This window comes from Procambarus clarkii, chromosome 74, assembly GCF_040958095.1.
Source record: "Procambarus clarkii isolate CNS0578487 chromosome 74, FALCON_Pclarkii_2.0, whole genome shotgun sequence".
Taxonomy (NCBI): Eukaryota; Metazoa; Arthropoda; class Malacostraca; order Decapoda; family Cambaridae; genus Procambarus; species Procambarus clarkii.
Genome location: NC_091223.1, coordinates 11,427,708 through 11,447,967, shown reverse-complemented (window position 1 = coordinate 11,447,967; position 20,260 = coordinate 11,427,708). Strand labels below are relative to the sequence as shown.

The following is a 20,260-nucleotide window of genomic DNA, read 5'->3' as shown; positions in this document are numbered from 1 at the left end:
CGCCGGGAAACCGGCAGATGAAAATGGCTGCCAGAACAGGGGCTGTGACTGTGGCTGTGAAACATGCCAGCAAAAGTGGGAAGCAAGCAGACTGGATGGGAGAAAAACGCTGCCCAAAAGCAGAAAACCCAGGCAGGGGCAAACCGCCCCAGAACTACTACCAGGCATTCCCCACAGCCAGGTGCCCCGGGAACCAGCAACAGAGGCTCTGGGGCAGAGCCGTCCTCCAAGCCCTCCGCTCTTAAAGAAAAGCAAGAGTCCATGGGAAAGGCAGCAAGAAAGGGCCGCTGGTAAGACCCAGAAGCCTTGGCAGGAGGAACCGGCTCGAAAACCTCCGTCCCCCAACCCAAACAGGGCAGCCCCCGAAAACCGCCCGACTCTCGGCCCCAACGAAACCCCGCCCCGACCCCGAAACCCGCAGAGGGTCCAGAGCCGGGAAGAGAGGGAAAGGGGCGAACAGCACCTAACCAAAATGGGGCGGCCTTGGGGCATCCGAGTGGGAAACCAACCTAGCATGTTGCAGCAACCTAACCTAGCTTGCAACATGGATGCCGCCTGTACTCTGAACAGTAATAACATCAGGAGAGTACTGGAAAACAAGCAGAGAATCTCTCGCAAGACTCCGGGTCAAGGTGTCAGTGACCCAACAGGCAGCATGACGGAGGTAAAAGTGGTGACTGTCACCCGGAGACAAAGGCACAGCAACCAACGATCCCGTACAAGACGGGTTGGAACCCGGAAGACACATTCAATGGTCCACCAAGCCCAGACAGGGGTTTCCAGGGCCCGTAGGCTGACTGCTACAGGAAGCCCGGGAAAGGTGTTGCTAAACCGATAGGAGATAGCACTGAAAACCCCTGAGACGTGTACAATCACGGGGGCTTAGCAGAGGGCCACCAAACACTACCAGTGGAACTATAGCCACACTGGGCAGACCCCCACCAGGCAAATGAAAATAAAAACAAAAGAAAAACCCCACAAAAGTACACTGTCTACAGAGGCAACAGGAACCGCCGCTTAGGTGGCAGGTTGCGCAACACCTTGACGCCCTAACCAGCACAATATCAGTCCCTACACAGGGGCCAAACAAGGGCCCCAAGCCCCAGCTGGCCCTAAGGGCGAGGCAAATGCCGAGCAGCAAGAGCCTCTACGGGAATGGTTCCCGAACGCCTTAGGGAAGATAACCCTGTCACGCAGGGGCAGTACTCACAGGGCGCTTAGGGAAGAAACCCCCTAAGCGCATGTAGCCCCGGCACTGATAAGGTACTCCTGGCCACTGCACAACACAACACATGGCAGTGAACGCCACACAAAGCAAACACCGCCTAGGAAACTGAAGCCAGAGAAGCGTCTATCCCGGTTGACATTAGCTTACGAACTGATGCTAGGCAGCCGGTGCGATAGGTCCAGGGCTCCCCCCTCCCCCTCTCGGGGCGGGGAGGGCTGCGCGGACGATCGGCACAGCAGTAAAGTGTGATGTTTGCTTGTTTCCTGGGGATTGTTGGGAGTTCCTACCTCTCTGTTCATTTTTTTGTTTTAGTTATTTACCATGTAGGGTTTGTTTTGTTATGCCTACCTTTCTGGGTGCAAACCCCGGTCGATGGCAGATAAGGAAAACCCCAACCACAAGGGTGTTTTCCAGGGCCATTGCTCCCTGAATCCTCTCTGAACGGGCCAGTTTCTGGCACTGGGCCCTGGTAGGTCTGAACTCCTTAGCTAATGTCCCAGTCTAATATAACATACATTAGCCTGATAAGCTCCAGGGAGCCGTAGGGGCTCCCCACAGAAAAGCTTCAAAAACCGTTGGCATTCTTTCTAAGATCAGATATTATGTACCTCGCCCTGCCCTGGTGACACTATTACTCTCTCATCTATCCTTATCTCAACTATGGTATTTGTGCTTGGGGTTCAACTACCCAAAATCATTTACGTCCTCTAATTACTCAACACAAAGCTGCTGTTAGGACAATATCCAACTCTGGCCCCAGACATCACTCGGTACCCCTGCTCAAATCTCTGAATATGTTAGATATTAAGTCACTGCACATTCTCTCATGTGTATTATACATATATAAAATGCTGAACTGTAATGCCAATTCTAACCTCAAAAGCTTCATTGAAGGTTTCAACAGAACCCATGAGCACCACATCAGAAACAAATACCTATTTGATATTCCAAGAGTACGACTTAATCAAACTAGAAATGCTCTACAAATCAAGGGGCCCAGAATGTGGAATGACCTTCCCAATCATGTTAAAGACTGTACCTCTCTCAACCAGTTTAAGATAAAAACTAAGCACTACCTAATTAACTCCCTGTAACCTACCTTAGCCCTATAATGTCAACCCATGTCTGCTATTTTTTAAACAATGCTGTTTGTCGACCAAATTGTATTTTTTGCTGTTTTTCTGCCATGTTCCCCCTTTTTTATTTTTTTTATTTTCTCAACACATTTTATACTTCAATCTCAATTAATATTATGTTTTAGTCTTTAGTGTTTTTCCTGCCCGAAACGCTTTGCGTAATAGTGGCTTTAGGCATTGTATGTACTAGCTCTATCTATAGACTCATCAATATTTGTATCACACCTTGTATGTATGTACTTTACCTGAATAAACATTTGAATTTGAATTTGACTGTCTTGAAAAAGCCAAGAAAAGAAGGACAAAACAACCTGAACAGAAACAGAAGACATTCTACAAAGAGAGAGAAAATGGTGAAAGGAACGCTAAGAGACATCATACTGTCGCCGAGACGAAGACCGCAGTTGGCCCACCATCAATGGAACCATCTGATCACCATACAGGTGGTGATAAACCTGCATCAAAAAGACGAGACACGAAGAGCAGAGGAGTAGACCAAACCAGCCATGTACCGGACCAGCCCGATCTGCTGAAATGAGGCAGAGATGTGGAAAATGCCCTGGGTTTAGACACCGAGCAAGCAGCACCTGAAATCATGGCTGAGCCAGCCACTCAGTGGCCACTAGGACGACACTCGCGCAGTAAGACTCCAACGGAACCTGAACCTGGCTGGACTGGGAGAAAGAAGTGTAAGTAACTCCACCTCGACCAGTCCTGCCAAAAAGCATTTATGTGACAGCTCCGCAGTCGGGGAAAAGCGCCACATATATAGGGAGAAACTGCAACCACGGCGACGCAAAGAGGTCCATCTCCAGAAGCCCATACGTCCGGCAGAGCCAACGGAAGGAGTCGGAATCAACCATTCATTCCGTGACAGAGGAATGAACTGAGGCAGGCTGTCCGCCAGGACGTTGGACACTCCCAGATATGAACTGCACAGAGAGCCACTCTGACAAACCAGCAGATTAGCCACTCGAAGCGACCAGCCCCAAAGAGGCAAGGACCAAAGAGAACCCGAGTTGTTCAGGCAATGAACCACTGGGGAACAGTCCGAATGGAGCCAGAGCATCGAACCCGAGTGACCCAAATTCTCCGAAGCGACAGTCAAATGGCCGCGAACTCCCGCACAGTGCTGTGAAACTCGACGGAAGGATGAACCCCACCACCCCTGGCCACCTTGGTGAGCACTGGAACACAAGACCCTCTACAAAAGGCACAAAGGCACAGAAAGTATAAATTGGGGCACAAGTGCCCTAACGAGACTCCCCACCCCTCAAGCCCTGGGAACCACAGATGAGGGCCCCAGAGCAGAGCCATTATACACGTCTACCGCCCGGGATAGAAAGGCAAAGTCCAAGGAAGAGACTTCAAAAGAAGGGGCCCGCTGGAAAGACCCAGAAGCTTCAGCGTGAGCAAGAGGCACAACTGGCTCCGTGCCCGAGTTGTAAGGAGCAAAGCTCGCATCAGTTCAAGCCACATCCTGAGCTAACTCTTGCCTCAACTCTGAAATCCTCAGACGTTTCAGAGCCGGAAAAGGGGAATAGAAGAGTGAACCTTGCCCACTAGGAAAGGAAGTGAGGGAACTATCAGGAGAAAGTAACAAGCCATTACAACTATATAGATCTTGGAACGGATCAGGATAAGGATTTGGGATGGGATGGTCGGAGAAGGAATGATGCCCAACCACTTGGATGGTCGGGGATTGAACGCCGACCTGCAAGAAGCGAGACCATTGCTCTATCATCCAGCCCAAGTGCTTTGGTAAAGAAGAAGAGGTGCAGAAGGAACCAATGTTGAATAAGTAAACACCACCAAATTTGGGTCCCTAAACACCAAGCAGGGCAAATCCAGGGCATCCAACCAGGGACACAACCTAGACCGTTGCAACACAAAAAACTTCCAATACAAAGAGGATGCCATATGATACCTCTGAACTTTCAGAGTGGGTAAAAAGAAAATGGGAAACAAGTCCCACACGACTCTGAGTCAAAGGTGTCACCGACCCCACAAGCAGCATTTTGGAGGCAGAACGTACAAACATCACAAGGTGGCACAAACAACAAACAACCCTCAAATTCACACAAGGCAAGAGTGGACTCAGAAGTGATACTCATAGTACAATCGAGCCCTTGGGGGTTTTCCAGGGCCTGGAGGGTGAGTTTCCTGCAGGAAGCCCGGGCACTGGGAACACTTAGCTAAAGACAGGATACTGTAGCCAGAGTAATCTGAGAAGGCAACAAGCATCATATATCAGTATAAGAACTGGTAGTAGAGCAATGGGTAACCTGACCTGCCTTCCTCCTCCCACCAAACAAGTGGGGGACTGGTAACATACACTGTACTAGAATTCTGGAAAAGATTTAGAGAATTATTGATTTTTTTTTAGATATTTGGGGACTGCAATTTTTGCAACAGTACAAAGTAACTAAGTTTATAATTGCAAGGGAGATTAACCAGATGAACACTTCTTATATGATATTTAAACATTAAGACTAACTCACCAAAATTCTTGATCATTGCAAGAAGTGAGTCAGCAGATGATATCTTAACCATTTTCGTGCGACTTTGTGGAGAAGAAGTTTTGGAGGAAGGAGACGATGAACTCTTCACAGTTAAAAGACGTTTGGGAGGGTCAGGTGTCATCTCAGATGACGAGACATCTGGCGTTTCCATTACTTCCTCACTTCCAGACCCACTATATCTATAAGGGCAAAAATAGCAACTTCAAGACTTAATAGCACCAAAGTTTATCTTACCTAAATGAAAAACAAACTTAAGACTTAGTCAAACTCAAATCAAATCAAATGTTTATTGAGGTAAATGTACATATATATATATATATATATATATATATATATATATATATATATATATATATATACAAGATGAGTTACAAACAATGTTGGATTTCTAGATAGAGCTAGTACATACAATGCCTGACGCCACTAATATGCACAGCATTTCGAGCAAGGTGTGGGAAAATACACTTGGACTAAAACTTAATACTAATTGAGATCAAAGCATAAATTAAGTTGAAAAATGGGGAAAAAACATTGCAGAAATCAGTAGTTAAACAAATTGGTCAACAAGTTGGTTGTACGAGTTGTTATACAAGCCGGTCTGCCCGAAACGCTATGCGTGCTAGTAGCTTTACAAGAATATAAAACTTCAATTCTCTGCACTCTAATAAACCCAATGTACCTTCCTGTATATAAATAAATAAATATATTTAGGGGGTAATTACATGGACTTTATTAGGTAGTACTTAGCTTTTCTCTTAAACCTTAAATGGCGCATGGCTATATACCATTTGACACCCACAGGCACATACAAAAAAAAAAAAAAAAAAAAAATCTTTTTTCTTCCTAACCTGTTAATTTGTGTTCACTGATCATGGAAAAAATAATACAAAAATCGTAAGTGGCATATATTTCCCGCTATAGGGCGGAGAAGTCTGGCAAAAAACAGGCGCTGACTCAGCATGCGTCCCAGGCGGTCTGTTGCTCACCAGCTGTCAGGCCGGAGTTGCCACAGAGATAATTACCTAATTATTTCAATGTCTCTGATTTTTCGCATTTTTTTTTTGCTGTAATATTATTCAATAGTGTGTAGTGATATATTTATATAATAAAATGAGTGAATCATCGCTGTACTCAAAAATATGGTGTGCATATTGTTGATTCAATTATGTTCATCAAACAGTGAACAAATACTTTGTCGGTTATTACACTATATACACAGGTTATATATAAGTTTCTGCATGTTTTGTTCACCATAACGAACCACTAAGTTGCTATTATGAGTCAAAAAGTAACGAGGAGTGACTGCCGTGTATCAGCCAGCCACTCACTCCCTCCCTCAACACCACACTCGCCCACATTCTCCTCCCACAATTCTGTTTTTGCTTTTATTCACTATATACAGATGTTATATATAAGTATCTACATTCGTGTTCACCATAATGAGCCACTAAGTTGGCATGCTGAGTGGCAATGCCAACTACTGCTACTTCCTCCCTCCCTCAAGTCACCTGACTCACCCACATTCTCCTCCCACAATACTGTTTTTGCTTTTATTCACTATATACAGATGCTATATATAAGTATCTACATTCGTGTTCACCATAACGAACCACTAAGTTGGTATGCTGAGTGGCAGCCAATGGCAGCCCGCCACTGGCTGCCACTCCCCTCCCTCACCTCACCTCACCTGACTTGCCACCATTCTCCTCCCACCATACTGTTTTTGCTTTTATATACAAACGTTATATATAAGTATCTATATGTTTTGTTCACCATAACTGTACATCTAAGCTTGTATGGTGAGTAAAGGCACAAAGACGTAGCTACTCACACAGTCAGCTGATGGCTGCCGCCCTCAAGGCCAGACGCACTAATATTTCTCCTCCAACAATACTGTTTGTGGTGTTATTACGCTATATACACACATTATATATAAATATCTATATGTTTTATTCACCATACTTGTACAAGTAAACTGGTATGGTGCCCAAAGACCATTGTAGTCACCAGTAAACAACATGATAAATCGTGCAGACGACGCCACCACCCTCACCAAAATGGAGGCTCCCAACCTACTCCTCTTGCTGTTTATACCCTCTATATACAAGTTATATGTAAGTATTTACATTTGTGTTCACCATAGTGAACCACTAAGCTGTTACGGTGAGTGCAGTCAATAAAAGGTGGCCACACACAGTCAGAAGACAACGCCACCACCATCCCTCCCACAGCATTACTCCTCCCTCCATGGAGTACAGTGCTAAATATCACCACAATCCTGCTATTATCAGAACCCTGGTTAGTTTTATCACAGTCAGGGGTCTTCTGTAATAATATCATCGCTACATAATAGCATGAACAAGTATATTATGGTATTTTTAGGCGATGCTATGGTCACAAGCTGAACAGCAGTGCTGTGAGCTCATGCTGCATGCGTCAGGCTTGGTAGCTCACTCAATACTGAAGCCCCTAACACCCGGGAATTTGGCCCACGATTTTTTTTAAAAGTGGCGTCTGTTTACAAGAACAGACGCCATGGTGTGGATGGTAATTACCTAAGTGTAGTTACAGGATGAGAGCTACGCTCATGGTGTCCCGTCTTCCCAGCACTCTTTGTCATATAACGCTTTGAAACTACTGATGGTCTTGGCCTCCACCACCTTCTCCCCTAACTTGTTCCAACCGTCTACCACTCTGCGAAAGTGAATTTTATTATATTTCTTCAGCATCTGTGTTTAGCTAGTTTATATCTATGACCTCTTGTTCTTAAAGTTCCAGGTCTCAGGAAATCTTCCCTATCGATTTTATCAATTCCTGTTACTATTTTGTATGTAGTGATCATATCACCTCTTTTTCTTCTGTCTTCTAGTTTTGGCATATTTAATGCCTGTAATTTCTCCTCGTAGCTCTTGCTCTTCAGTTCTGGGAGCCACTTAGTAGCATGTCTTTGCACCTTTTCCAGTCTGTTGATGTGCTTCTTAAGATATGGGCACCACACAACTGCTGCATATTCTAGCTTTGGCCTAACAAAAGTCGTGAACAATTTCTTTAGTATATCGCCATCCATGTATTTAAAAGCAATTCTGAAGTTAAAAAGCGTGACATAGGCTCCTCGCACAATATTCTTTATGTGGTCCTCAACTGATAGTTTTCTATCTAGAACCACCCCTAGATCACTTTCTTTATCAGAATTCTTTAAAGATTTCTCACATAATATATAGGTTGTGTGGGGTCTGTGTTCTCCTATTCCACATTCCATAACATGGCATTTATTAACATTAAATTCCATTTGTCAAGTGGCGCTCCATGTACTTATTTTGTCCAGGTCTTCTTGAAGGGCATGACAATCATCTAAGTTTCTTATCCTTCTTATTATCTTAGCATCATCAGCAAACATGTTCATATATTCTGTATACCAACTGGTAGATCATTTATGTAGACAATAAACATCACTGGTGCAAGAACTGAACCCTGTGGTACTCTACTTGTGACATTTCTCCAGTCCGATACATTGCCTCTGATCACAGCCCTCATTTTTCTATCAGAAAATTTTTCATCCATGTTAGAAGCGTACCTGTCACTCCCCCAATATTTTCCAGTTTCCAGAACAACCTCTTATGTGGAACTCTGTCGAAAGCCTTTTTTAGGTCCAGATAGATGCAGTCAACCCAACCATCTCTTTCCTGTAATATCTCTGTTGCTCGATCATAGAAACTGAGTAAATTCGATACACAGGATCTTCCAGATCGAAAACCATACTGTCTGTCTGATATTATATCATTTCTCTCTAGGTGTTCTACCTATTTAGATTTAATTATTTTTTACAATATTTTGACTATTACACTTGTCAATGATACCGGTCTATAATTAAGGGGGTCTTCCCTGCTTCCACTTTTGTAGATTGGAACTATGTTAGCCTTTTTCCACACATCAGCTACAACTTCTGTAAACAGGGATGCCTGAAAAAAATCAGTTGAAGAGGAATGCTGAGCTCAAGTGCACATTCTCTCAGAACCCATAGTGAAACTCCATCTGGACCAACTGCTTTGTTCTTATTTAGCTCCTTGAGCATTTTTTCCACTTCGTCTCTAGACACCTCTATGTTGTTCTCTGGAATTCTTATTGTATCTGGTTCCCTGAAGATTTCATTTTGTACAAACACACTTTGGAACTTTTCGTTTAATGTTTCACACATTTCCTTTTCATTTTCCGTGAATCTACTTCCCATTTTCAACCTCTGAATATTATCCTTTACCTGCAATTTGTTGTTTATGAATTTATAGAATAGACCTGGTTCTGTTTTACATTTGTCTGCAATCACTTTTTCAAAATTTCTTTCTGCCTCTCTCCTCACTGCCGTGTAGTTGTTTCTCGCATCTTTGTATCACTGGTATTTTTGGGGGTTCGGCCTCTTCCTGTATTGATTCCATTTTTGTGTCTTTTGGTCTCTGGCCCTCTCGCACTTTCTGTTGAACCAATCCAGTTTCCTAGTTCTGCTTCTCTACTTTGGTATAAAAAACCCGCGTTGAATGTAATGAAACGCCATTTTCTGGGTGAGACCCGGAGGCTCCCCGGAGCTTTACCGGCTGATATGCTAATGTCAGACTTTGGCATCAGTCATGTGTATGGAGTTCTAGGGCCTACCGGGGACCACGAGCCAGAACCTGGCCCCCTCAGAGAGGCAAGGGGAGCAATGGCCTATAGAAACCCCCGTGTGGTTGGAAGCATTCTATGTCTGCCATCGACCGGGTCAAGCATCCAGAAAGGTAAGCATTCCAAAACAAACCCCTATTCTGGTGAAAATTGCTACCTAAGCCGAACTAGTGAATAGAACTCTTCAACAGAAAACACGGAAACTAGTATGACGTCATACGTCACCGCGCCGCTGTCTGCGCAGCTCCCCCCTCCCCGGGAGGGGGAAGGGGGAGCCCCAGACCCCCCACGCCGGCTATCCACCCATCAGTTCTGAGGCTGGATGTCAAAACACGCGAAAAACGCCGACCGGAGGGAGGGAGGGTTGCCGGGGAGCCTCCGGGTCTCACCCAGAAAATGGCGTTTCATTACATTCAACGCTGGTTTTCTGGGGGGAGCCCCGTCGGCTCCCCGGAGCTAACTACCCACAGAGGAAGGTCAAAGGGACAAAACCGGGAGGCGGACACCACGCACCCCCCAAGGAGGCGAGACAACCGGCAGCAAACGCCAACCCAAGGCGCCACAGCCCCGAAAATCCCGGGAACAACACGAGAACCACGAGCAGCAAGGCCCCTGCACGAACACCAAAAATCCATGCCCGAAAGACTGCAAGGCCACGTCGCCCAGACGGCAGCGAGAGCAGCGAAGCCACGAACGCCACAGGCATGAGGGAAGAACACAGGCAGCTTAGCCGCAAGAACACGGCTGACCACCCGGGACACCATCACCCGCGAACCGGGAAGAACAGAACCGGATCAACGCAAAACGCGCTCCGGACCCAAACGCCGTGGCACGCAAACAACAGCAGAGGGCCGCCACTGAACACAAAAACGACACACCCCCGGCCCGACCAACGAAGCACCAACAAACCCTGGACCCCTCCAGAATGCAGCAGCCCCACCCCGCGCCAGAAAAAATGGAGACTGCTGCCATCAAACAACCAAAACGCTAAAACCGAAGGAGCAAGAAAACACAGCGAACCGACCCCCAGAGGCAAAGGCCCAAAGGAAAGAGCCGACGAAAAAACACACCGGAACCGAAGGGGCACTACCAACCGAGGAGAAGACAGAGCACGCTGACCAGAGACCAGGATGGTGCAAGCGGCGCACGAACAGGCCGGAGGGGAAATGACGCACAAGACAGCTGACTAACGGTGCAGAAGCAACACCAAGACCGAAAGCAAGCTGAAGCGGCTCCGCCTGCGCCGCACGAAAAGAGGCGACAGTATGTGGCAAGACGACGGCCCCCAACCCCTACTAGAAAACCAAGCCGAGAGTAAACCAAGCCAACAAGAAGGACCCACCGAAGAAGGGACAGGAAAAGGAAGGACCGCCAAAATACCCCATACTGCCGCCAAGAAAGCACGCAGGTGGGACACCTACCACGAAGCCACCTGACCACCAACCGGAGGCGAGACCACGAGGCAGAACATAAGCAGCCCCGACAAGGCCCCCCCCGAGCCCAGGAAAAAGGCGGAGCCGCGAGAAGATCTCGGGCGCGACCACCGAAACCCAGGCGGCACAAGGAGATGGAACGTCTGCCGAACAGAAAAACTCCGAAGCATGCAAGCCCGCCAGGAGTTCAGAAACGACGGGTCCGACGCGAGACATCGCAAAAACCCCCCAAAAAAAGTAAAACAACAACAACCGGCAGGGCAAGCTAGGAAAACCAAAGAAGGCGGAAGGGTCGCCGCCAGAACAGGACCCGAACCAAGGGGCACGAACAACTGCAACAGACCGAGACAAAGAAGCACATCACAGGACACAGGCTGACCAACGCCTAAGAACACACGCCGAACATTCCTGCTGCAGAAGAGGCAGGAAGAAAGAGCAGAAGCACAAAAAAAAAAAAAAAAAAAAACCAGGAGAACAACCAGGGGTGGACAATCAGGCAGGGACAAAAAACCCCACGCAATCCCCAGGCACAAAACGGCAGCAAAGCGCCACTCCACAACCGGACACAGGAACAAGGACACGCCACCGTGAAACACGGTACCAATGCTCACGTGCAGCAGCAGCAGCAACAGGCACCACTGCAACATGCAACATGTAAATAGCAACTCCCCTCTGCAAAGGCAGAGAACGGAGCAGGCAGACCCCAGACAGGGCCAACGGAGACACGACAAAACCCTGCAGGCCCAGAAACCTGCACCAGGCGACCGACGGCGGAGAAAACCCCGCTCGATACCTGCTGGATGAGGTACTGGGAGCTCTTTTACACCTCAAGCCCGGCCCAAGGTCAGGCCAGACCGGCCAGAGGATGGCCCACCAGGCAGCTGCTAGGAGCAGTCCACCGGCCCACATACCCCCACAACCAGGACGGGCCGGAACTGCCATACGAAAACAGGCCAGTGCGCCCTGGAAGTCCACGGACGCACCAGCAAGAAGGCTTATGCTCGCAAGTAGGTCGTGTAACAAGCACAGACCACTGATGGTAATACAGTGTTCCCCAAAAGTGCCAATAGCACCACTGCACTCCACTGGTACTATCCCGCAAGTACTACCAGATAGGCGGGACCCAAGAGCCAGAGCTCAAATCCTGCAAGCACAGCCAGGAGCCTCACCAGGTGAGTACAGAACCAACCCTACAACCCCCACACCTCACAACATTAAAAAAGGAGGGTCCCCTGAATGACTCCAGCATGGGTTGGACATGCACATGAGGGGGACAGGAAGGGGTGATAAAGGGACAGTCACTGGTGTGCGAACGGTCTCAGTCGTACAAAATTATACCTAAATAAAAACTGGTATATGAACACCGCCGCATCCAGCGCCCGGCCAAAAGACGCCAGACCGCAGAAACTCACCTGGCGAATGGTGGCTCGAACTCGACACGACTCAACCGTGCCCAGAAGAACTTGGGAGCACCGCCAGGTGAAGACGCCAGAGCCGGACCCGCAGGAGAACAGGGAGAGGCGAAGGAGGCGGTCCACACCCATGACACAGAAAACCGCGGTGTCCTCCCCACAACTGGGAACCAGGACACCCCTGGTGCAAAGGGGCACATACCGCAGCCAGGGAGAAGAACGAGAGGCGAAGCACTGTAGCAAAAAAGGGCGCAAAACCCCAGCACTGAACCATCGCCCAGACCAAAACAAACTCCACGGCGCATGCGCATAACACGCTGGCCGAACCGCACACCCTCCCTGCGGGAAGGCGCCAGCCAGGACTATTGCACGAGAAAAAGGAGCCAAAAGAGGAAGCAGGAACAATAAAACCGGCCAAAGAAGCAAAGAGCCCAAAAAAAAAAGGGAACCCAAACGGGCGACAAGTAGCCCAAACGGGCGACAAGTAGCCCAAACGGGCGACAAGTAGCCCAACCGGGCGACAAGTAGCCCAACCGGGCGACAAGTAGCCCAACAGGGCGACAAGTAGCCCAACAGGGCGACAAGTAGCCCAACAGGGCGACAAGTAGCCCAACAGGGCGACAAGTAGCCCAACAGGGCGACAAGTAGCCCAACAGGGCGACAAGTAGCCCAACAGGGCGACAAGTAGCCCAACAGGGCGACAAGTACTAGGAGCCGACAGACGTTCCAATAATGCGGGAAGTAGCGAAAAACCTTCCCGTACCCTCGAGAACACAGAAGCCAACACTAGTCCCGAAGGCACACGAAGGCGCAGGCGCACCCGAGATCAAAAGTCACGCAGAACCCCAACGAACGGGGAAACATGACAAAAACACCGTCCCAAAAAGCGGGGGAGGAAACATCCACCCACAGGACGGAACCAACCGACTCAAAGGCCAAGGAACCGAGCCCGGGGAGGGGCCGACGTCCAACAGCACGTACGGCGAGTGGGGAGGAAAGACCCCACTCCGCGTAACCACAAGCCCCGCCTAGAGGGGGATAAAACGCCCCACGGGGTCTAACGGGGCCAAGGCCCCCCCAAGGCAGCCCCTCCCCAGCCCCGGGAACCTACACGACAGGCCCCGGGGCCGAGCCGTTCCCCCAAAGCCCCGGCCGTACCAGAAAACCGGGGCAGCCGTGAAAACACTAAGGAAGGGAGCCCACTGGCAGACTCATACAACACGGCTGGAGGAACAGGCCCAAATGCCCCCGTCACTACCCCGGAAGGGGAATTCCCCGAGACTGCCCGAGTCTCAACACCACGAAACACCCCGCCCTGAACCTACAGACGGTAAGGAACCGGATGCAGGCAGGAAGGGTGAACCAGGGGAAAGACAAGGGGGCGTGGATGCAACCAACACCCCCAAGTCCCAAAACGAAATACAACGGGGCAGCCCCGGGGCTCCCGGGGAGGAAACCACGAGAACGTTGCCACCACCAAGGCTCAAGTGCAACGCCCCTGCTGCCCGCACCCGCTTTGTTAGCACAACTGGGTAACCGAGCCACAACGAGCAACCAAACTCGCAGGACACCGGGTCGAAGGTGTCACCGACCCCACAGGCAGCAGACGGAGGCAAAACAGAGAGTCACCCAGAGACAAAAGGTGAGAGCAACCCTCAAACTCGCTGGAAGCGAGGGGGGGGCTCTGGGGTCACATCCATCGGACCCGCGCGCCCCCAGGGGTTTCCCAGGGTCCCGAGCGTTTACTTTAAGAGGACTCGCGCTCAGGTAATCCCAGGCAGGGTACTGCTAACCGGCACCCAAGCTACCAAACAACTTTCTAAGAGCTGAACCCCCGGGACGTGTACACTCACGGGGACCTAGCAGGGGGGTACCACCAGAAATACTCAGAACACAAGGGACACAAGGGGCAAGAACGAAGGCAGACCCCCCCACCAGGTATATAAACAAAAGAAAAAGAAAACCCCGCAAGAGGACAGCGTACCCAAGCGGAACAGAGCCGGCCGCTATGATTGGTAAAGACAAGCTGCACAGTACCCCGCGCCCCACCAGTGCAAACACCGCCCCTTACTCTAAGGCGAACAAGGGAGACAGAACACCCGAGCACACAAAGAGCGGCCGAAAACCAAGCGGTAAACGGCCAAGCAGGGGCAGGACCCAAGGAACTTGTGGAAGGTGGCCCCAAGCCCCAAGGGCAGTACTTACAGGGCACCTAGGGAAGGGAACCCTAGGCGCATGCAGCCCGAGTACTGAAGAATCACACCCGGCTCACGCACCACCTAGAAAACAGACACCACACTCTAGGTACAGTGCTGAAACAACCACTGGAGCCGGAGCACATAACCATTGCCTATAGCATCAGCCGAAGAACTGATGGGTGGATAGCCGGCGTGGGGGGTCTGGGGCTCCCCCTTCCCCCTCCCGGGGAGGGGGGAGCTGCGCAGACAGCGGCGCGGTGACGTATGACGTCATACTAGTTTCCGTGTTTTCTGTTGAAGAGTTCTATTCACTAGTTCGGCTTAGGTAGCAATTTTCACCAGAATAGGGGTTTGTTTTGGAATGCTTACCTTTCTGGATGCTTGACCCGGTCGATGGCAGACATAGAATGCTTCCAACCACACGGGGGTTTCTATAGGCCATTGCTCCCCTTGCCTCTCTGAGGGGGCCAGGTTCTGGCTCGTGGTCCCCGGTAGGCCCTAGAACTCCATACACATGACTGATGCCAAAGTCTGACATTAGCATATCAGCCGGTAAAGCTCCGGGGAGCCGACGGGGCTCCCCCCAGAAAAATTTTGTGCCTTTATCATATATTTCACAAAACCTGACATACATCTCATTCACTTCCTTGCCTAGCAACAAGTCTGTCCAATTATACTCACTAAAAAATTGTCTAAGGTTGCCATAATGTCCTCTCCTAAAGACAGGTTTTTCAATTGCATCGACTGTCATATTTTCTTCCAGATTATAACGCATTGCATACTTTATTCCCAAAATGACATGGTCACTTTTACCCAAGGGAGGAAGGTACTGAATGTCCAATATTTCTTCCTCCTTCCTGGTAAATATCAAATCTAGCATAGAGGGAACGTCCCCTTCCCTCATCCTCGTAGCGTGTTTAACATGTTGATACAAGAATGTTTCCAGGATGAGGTCTACAAATTTACAGGTCCAGAAATATTTTTTTAGCTTCACATGCTTCCCAGTCTATGGATTTCAAGTTGAAGTCGCCGGCTATCAACAGTCGTGAACTATCGTTATCCGCTCTCGCTATGATCTCTCTCATTGTTATAAGACCTTCTCGTTTACTATCTAGCTCCTCCTTTGACCATGTGCTGCTTAGCGGTGGACTATATGCATTTATGATCATTAGTTTATCATCCTCATGGCAGATCTCTAGTGCTATTATGTCAACTTGTGGATTGGCAGTCACTATTTTGTTCACCTTTAGGTGTTCTTTCAGCAGCACAGCAACGCCACCGCCTTTCCTGATTTTTCTGTCCCGTCTCCAAATTGAGTAGCCCCTTGGGAATACGACCTCATTTAAAATAGCATCTTCAAGTTTTGTCTCCGTGAGTGCAACAATGTCTGGTGTCTGCAGCTGTATTATATCACTTAACTCCAGTATCTTTGATCTTACTCCATCTATGTTGGTGTATGCAATCTTGAGGAACTTGTTCCCCCTCTTCTTATTTTTCACTCCCCCTTTCTCTAATGATTTTGTTGGTTTGCCTTTATGTACCACTTTACTGGCCTGCCTACCCCTATCACTTTGTAGAAAAAAGAATTGATTTCTTCTTCATTCCTACTCTCATTTAAACGTTTTGCCTCGGCAAGGTTCAGTTTCAGCTTCTCTCTATCTTCTTTTGAAAGATCTCGTCTTAACGACCACACTTTCCCATCCTCATCACTTTGTAATTTTCTAGCATTCCTTAGTACTTCTTCCATCTGTTTGGCACCATTTAGGGTGATCCTCAAAGGTCGATCTTTCCCTTTTACATATTTGCCTATTCTCCTGTAGTCGCACACATTCTCTATGGTTGTAAGACCTTCCACGAGGCCAACAATTTTATCTACTACTTTTGCTTCTTCTACAGCTCTTTCTGACCTAGATGTTATCTCCTTTTCTTTGCAGCTAAAAATGATCAGGGACTTACTCCGATCAACTGTGTTTTGCACCAACTTCGAGTTAGATGCCAATTCTTTCCTCACTTCTAGCCTAATGTTTGTTTTATCTTGGTTGCTGCAGTGTTTGACTTCCTTTACTGCTTCTTCTATTTTTTCCTTCTCCTTGGCCACTTGTGCATAAGTGAGTTGCATATCTTTCTTGCACTGTTCTATTCCCTGTGTAACTTCCTCCATCTGTGCTGACAAATGCTGTTTCTCCTGTTGGAATTCCTTACCTAACCTATTGTAGTCATTTATGTTTAAATTTACTTTAACTTCTTCCAAAGCTATTTTTAAGAGTCTATTTTCTTCTTCCATGGCTTTGCAATTTGTTTGCAATTTAATCTTATCCTTGCGCAAGTCTTTCACTACACCCTCAAGACATACAACTTTGCTATTTAAATGGTCATTACTTTCTTTCAATTTACTAATTATTTCTACTTGAGAGGTCACGATAGTATCTAATTTTACTACCTTGTTGTATAGACTGGTTATCTCAATGCTTTCTTCACTGAATCCAGCAAAATCAAGCTCTGTTTTGTATTTCCTCTTGCAGGCGGCCATCTTGAATGTTGTTCTCTGCACTGGAAACACTAGGGGTAACTTTTTCTCATCCACTATTTCACTTCCCTTGGCACATTCCTGTTATCTCACCTATTTTTCAAAAGCACTATACCTTTATGTTCTCTGGGACACCACTCACTGGTGTGGTTCACCACACCTTCATCAGACAACCTGATGAAGGTGTCGTGAACCCCGTGTATCCACGGGCCATTTAAATCTTGCGTAGTACTCCAAAGCATCATATGATGCGATGCGCAATTTACTGCAAGTCGGTCAAAGCATCATATGATGCGATGCGCAATTTAAGGGTTAAACTGCTCAGCATAAGGAGATCAGAAGTGAAAAATATTTGAATTATGTAAAAATAACTTAAAAAGTTAAACAAATCTCCAACTTATTGGCTTCAGCGTCATGAAACTTTCATTAAAATATTTTCAGAAATTGATTTTAGACAATTTTTCTGGGGGTAACCCCGTCAGCTCTGCGGAGCTATCCAGGCTGAATGGATATGCATAACTTTCTGGCATCAGTCAAAGAACAAGAGGTCATAGATTGAAACTAACTTAACAAAGATGCCTAAGAAATAAAAGAAAATTCACTTTCGCAAACAGAGTGGTAGACGGTTGGAACAAGTTAAGTGAGAAGGTGGTGGAGGCTACAACCGTCAATAGCTTCAAAGCTTCCATTTGTTCATGATAAAGAGTGCTGGGTTGACGGGACACCACGAGCGTAGCTCTCATCCTGTAACTACACTTTGGTAATTACAATGGCCACCCGTGTCTCGCCTGCTGAGGCCGAAAACCTCTAGAAGGACGGAACCATAGGACACGCAGGGACATGGAACCAAACCCGGGGAGGAGCTGAACCCAAATCCAACTCGTATGTAGAAGGGGGGGAAAGGAAAACCTCACTCCTTGCAACAGAAAGCTCCACTCAGACGGTTTGAAAACCCAGGCGGGATCTAACAGGGCCTACAGCCCCCAAGTCAGCTCCTTCCCAACCCTGGGACCCTCCATGTCAGGCCCTGGGGGCAAGCCCTCCTCCAAAGCTCTGGTCTCAGAAGACAAAACCAAGGCAGCCGGGAGGGGGGAAGGGGAGCCCCAAACCCACTACGTCGGCAATCTAACCACCAGTTCTTCAGCTGATGTGATTGTGGCTCGGTCGGGTGGCTCCAGCTCTGGATTCTCTGTGTGCTGTACCTGGTGTTCAGTACTGCTCTTGCGGTGACGTGCAAGCTGGGAGTTTTACTCCTGGGTACTCAGGAACTGCATGTGCTCAGGCTGCATGTGCTTAGGGTTCCCTTCCCTAAGTGCCCAGTAAGTACTTCCCTTGGTGCTTGGGGTTCTCTTCCACAAGTCACCTTGGGGTCTACCTTTGTGGTGTTCTGCTGATTAGTGATTGACTGCCCTAAGTATTTGGGTTCTATCCTCCCTTGTTTACCTTTGGATAAGTGGTAGTTTTTGCACTGGTGAGGAACAGGGTACTGCGCAGCTAGTTTTCACCCTTTACAGCGGCCGGCTCTGTTCCTCCTGTATACGTTATCCTCTTGTGAGGTTTTTCTTTTCTTTTTGTTTTGGCCTGACAAACAGCATTTGCAGTTTGTTTGGTAGACTTGGGCGCCGGTGGAAACTTCGTCTGGGCTTACCCATAGCGATACCAGTGTAGGGGCCCTGGGAATCCCCACGGGGACACACAGGGTCCGATGGATGTGACCCCTGGGTCTCCTCTCGCCTTGTGTGAGTTCGAAGGTTGTTTTGTCCCCATGTCTCAGGACGACGGTCATTGTTTTTGCCTCCATCATGCTGCCTATTGGATCGGTGACACCTTCGACCATGAGTCCTGTGAGCACTGTTGCTTGCTTGTGACTCAATTCACCCAATCTACTGATGACATTATATGGGTGCAGGTGGCTCAGGCATTACATGCCAGGTTTAGGCTGCTGCAACGTGCTAGGTTGGTTGCTTCCCCAGATGCCCCGTGGCTGCCCCGCTTTGCTTATAGGGACCTGGACTTGAGGGTGATGGTCACTTCAGCCTTGGTTCAGTCCGCACGCCCTTGTTCTTCCCCTGCTGTGGTTCATTGTTCCCCTTCCCCCTCCCCTTGTTTTCGGCTCCGAAGTGTCTGAGGGCTTCGGAGTAGGGGCAGGGTTTAGAGGTTTAGATGGACGAAATAATGCTGTGGTGCTGTATCTAGCGCTGTGAACATCGTGAACAGCATTGAATCACTGATATTTGAACATTGTACACAGTCATTATCACACTCAGGCTCTTTTGTAATACTATCATGGCTAAATAATACAAGTTATATATATATATATATTTTGACATTATTAGGCGATGCTGTGGTCACAAGCTGAACAACAGTGCTGTGAGCTCATGCTGTGTGCGCCGGCCTTGGTTGCTCACTCAGTACCGAGGCTCCCACACCCGGGAATGTGGCCCACAATTTTTTTTTAAAGATGGCATCTGTTTATAAGAGCCATGGGGAAGCTGATGTGAACCCCATGTAGCCGTGGGAGTTTTGAATGGAAAGCTAAAAATAAAAATACCCAGAGACACGTTGCGCATCCCAGATGTGGGCCTGCAGGCGCGTTGCGCAGTTTAAGGGTTAAAGAAAATGGCATCTGTTTACAAGAGTCCTGAGGAAGCTGATGTGACACCCATGTTGCCACGGGACTTTTAAATCTTGCACGGTACATCCACACACCATATGTGTGCAATTCCGTGGCAGTTACTCACCACATCATATGATATGTTGTGCAGTTTAAGGGTTAAATTGCTATACAGATATTTCAGTATTCCAAAAAACAAATGAAACATATTCTCAAAAGTCCTTCTTGAAAATTTTTCTGATAGCAAATTACTGAAAGTCAGAACAAATGTTATTATGAGTGAATTTGGTTATATTGATAACTGGTCAAAAGTTAGCTTATCTAACAGTCAATGACCCAGCTTGAATGATTGAACAATATGACTAGCAAAAAGTTTTCCTTCATAAGCTAAATTATGAATTGAAGAAATGTTCAAGTTGTATCTTAGGTATCCATCCTCACATTCATTGCCGTCTATCTGCCCTGATGTTCACATGTACACCCTTGAATGAATTCACAAATGAATTAAATATTTTTTTCTGAATGGAATCACCTATC

General features: G+C 47.9%; 1 protein-coding gene across 13 annotated transcripts in view; it reads right to left on the bottom strand.

The window, feature by feature from the left end:
* LOC123767372 (uncharacterized) overlaps positions 1–20,260 on the bottom strand; it is a 648,238-nt gene that overhangs the window by 102,725 nt on the left and 525,253 nt on the right. For all 13 annotated transcript variants that reach the window (XR_011224571.1, XR_011224570.1, XR_011224572.1 and 10 more), the window contains one exon: positions 4,866–5,065. Coding sequence is in view for 10 of the 13 variants with exons in the window: in XM_069312920.1 (XP_069169021.1) it covers positions 4,866–5,065 (200 nt within the window). In the remaining 3 variants the exon portion in view is untranslated. The remainder of the gene's footprint in view (positions 1–4,865; positions 5,066–20,260) is intronic.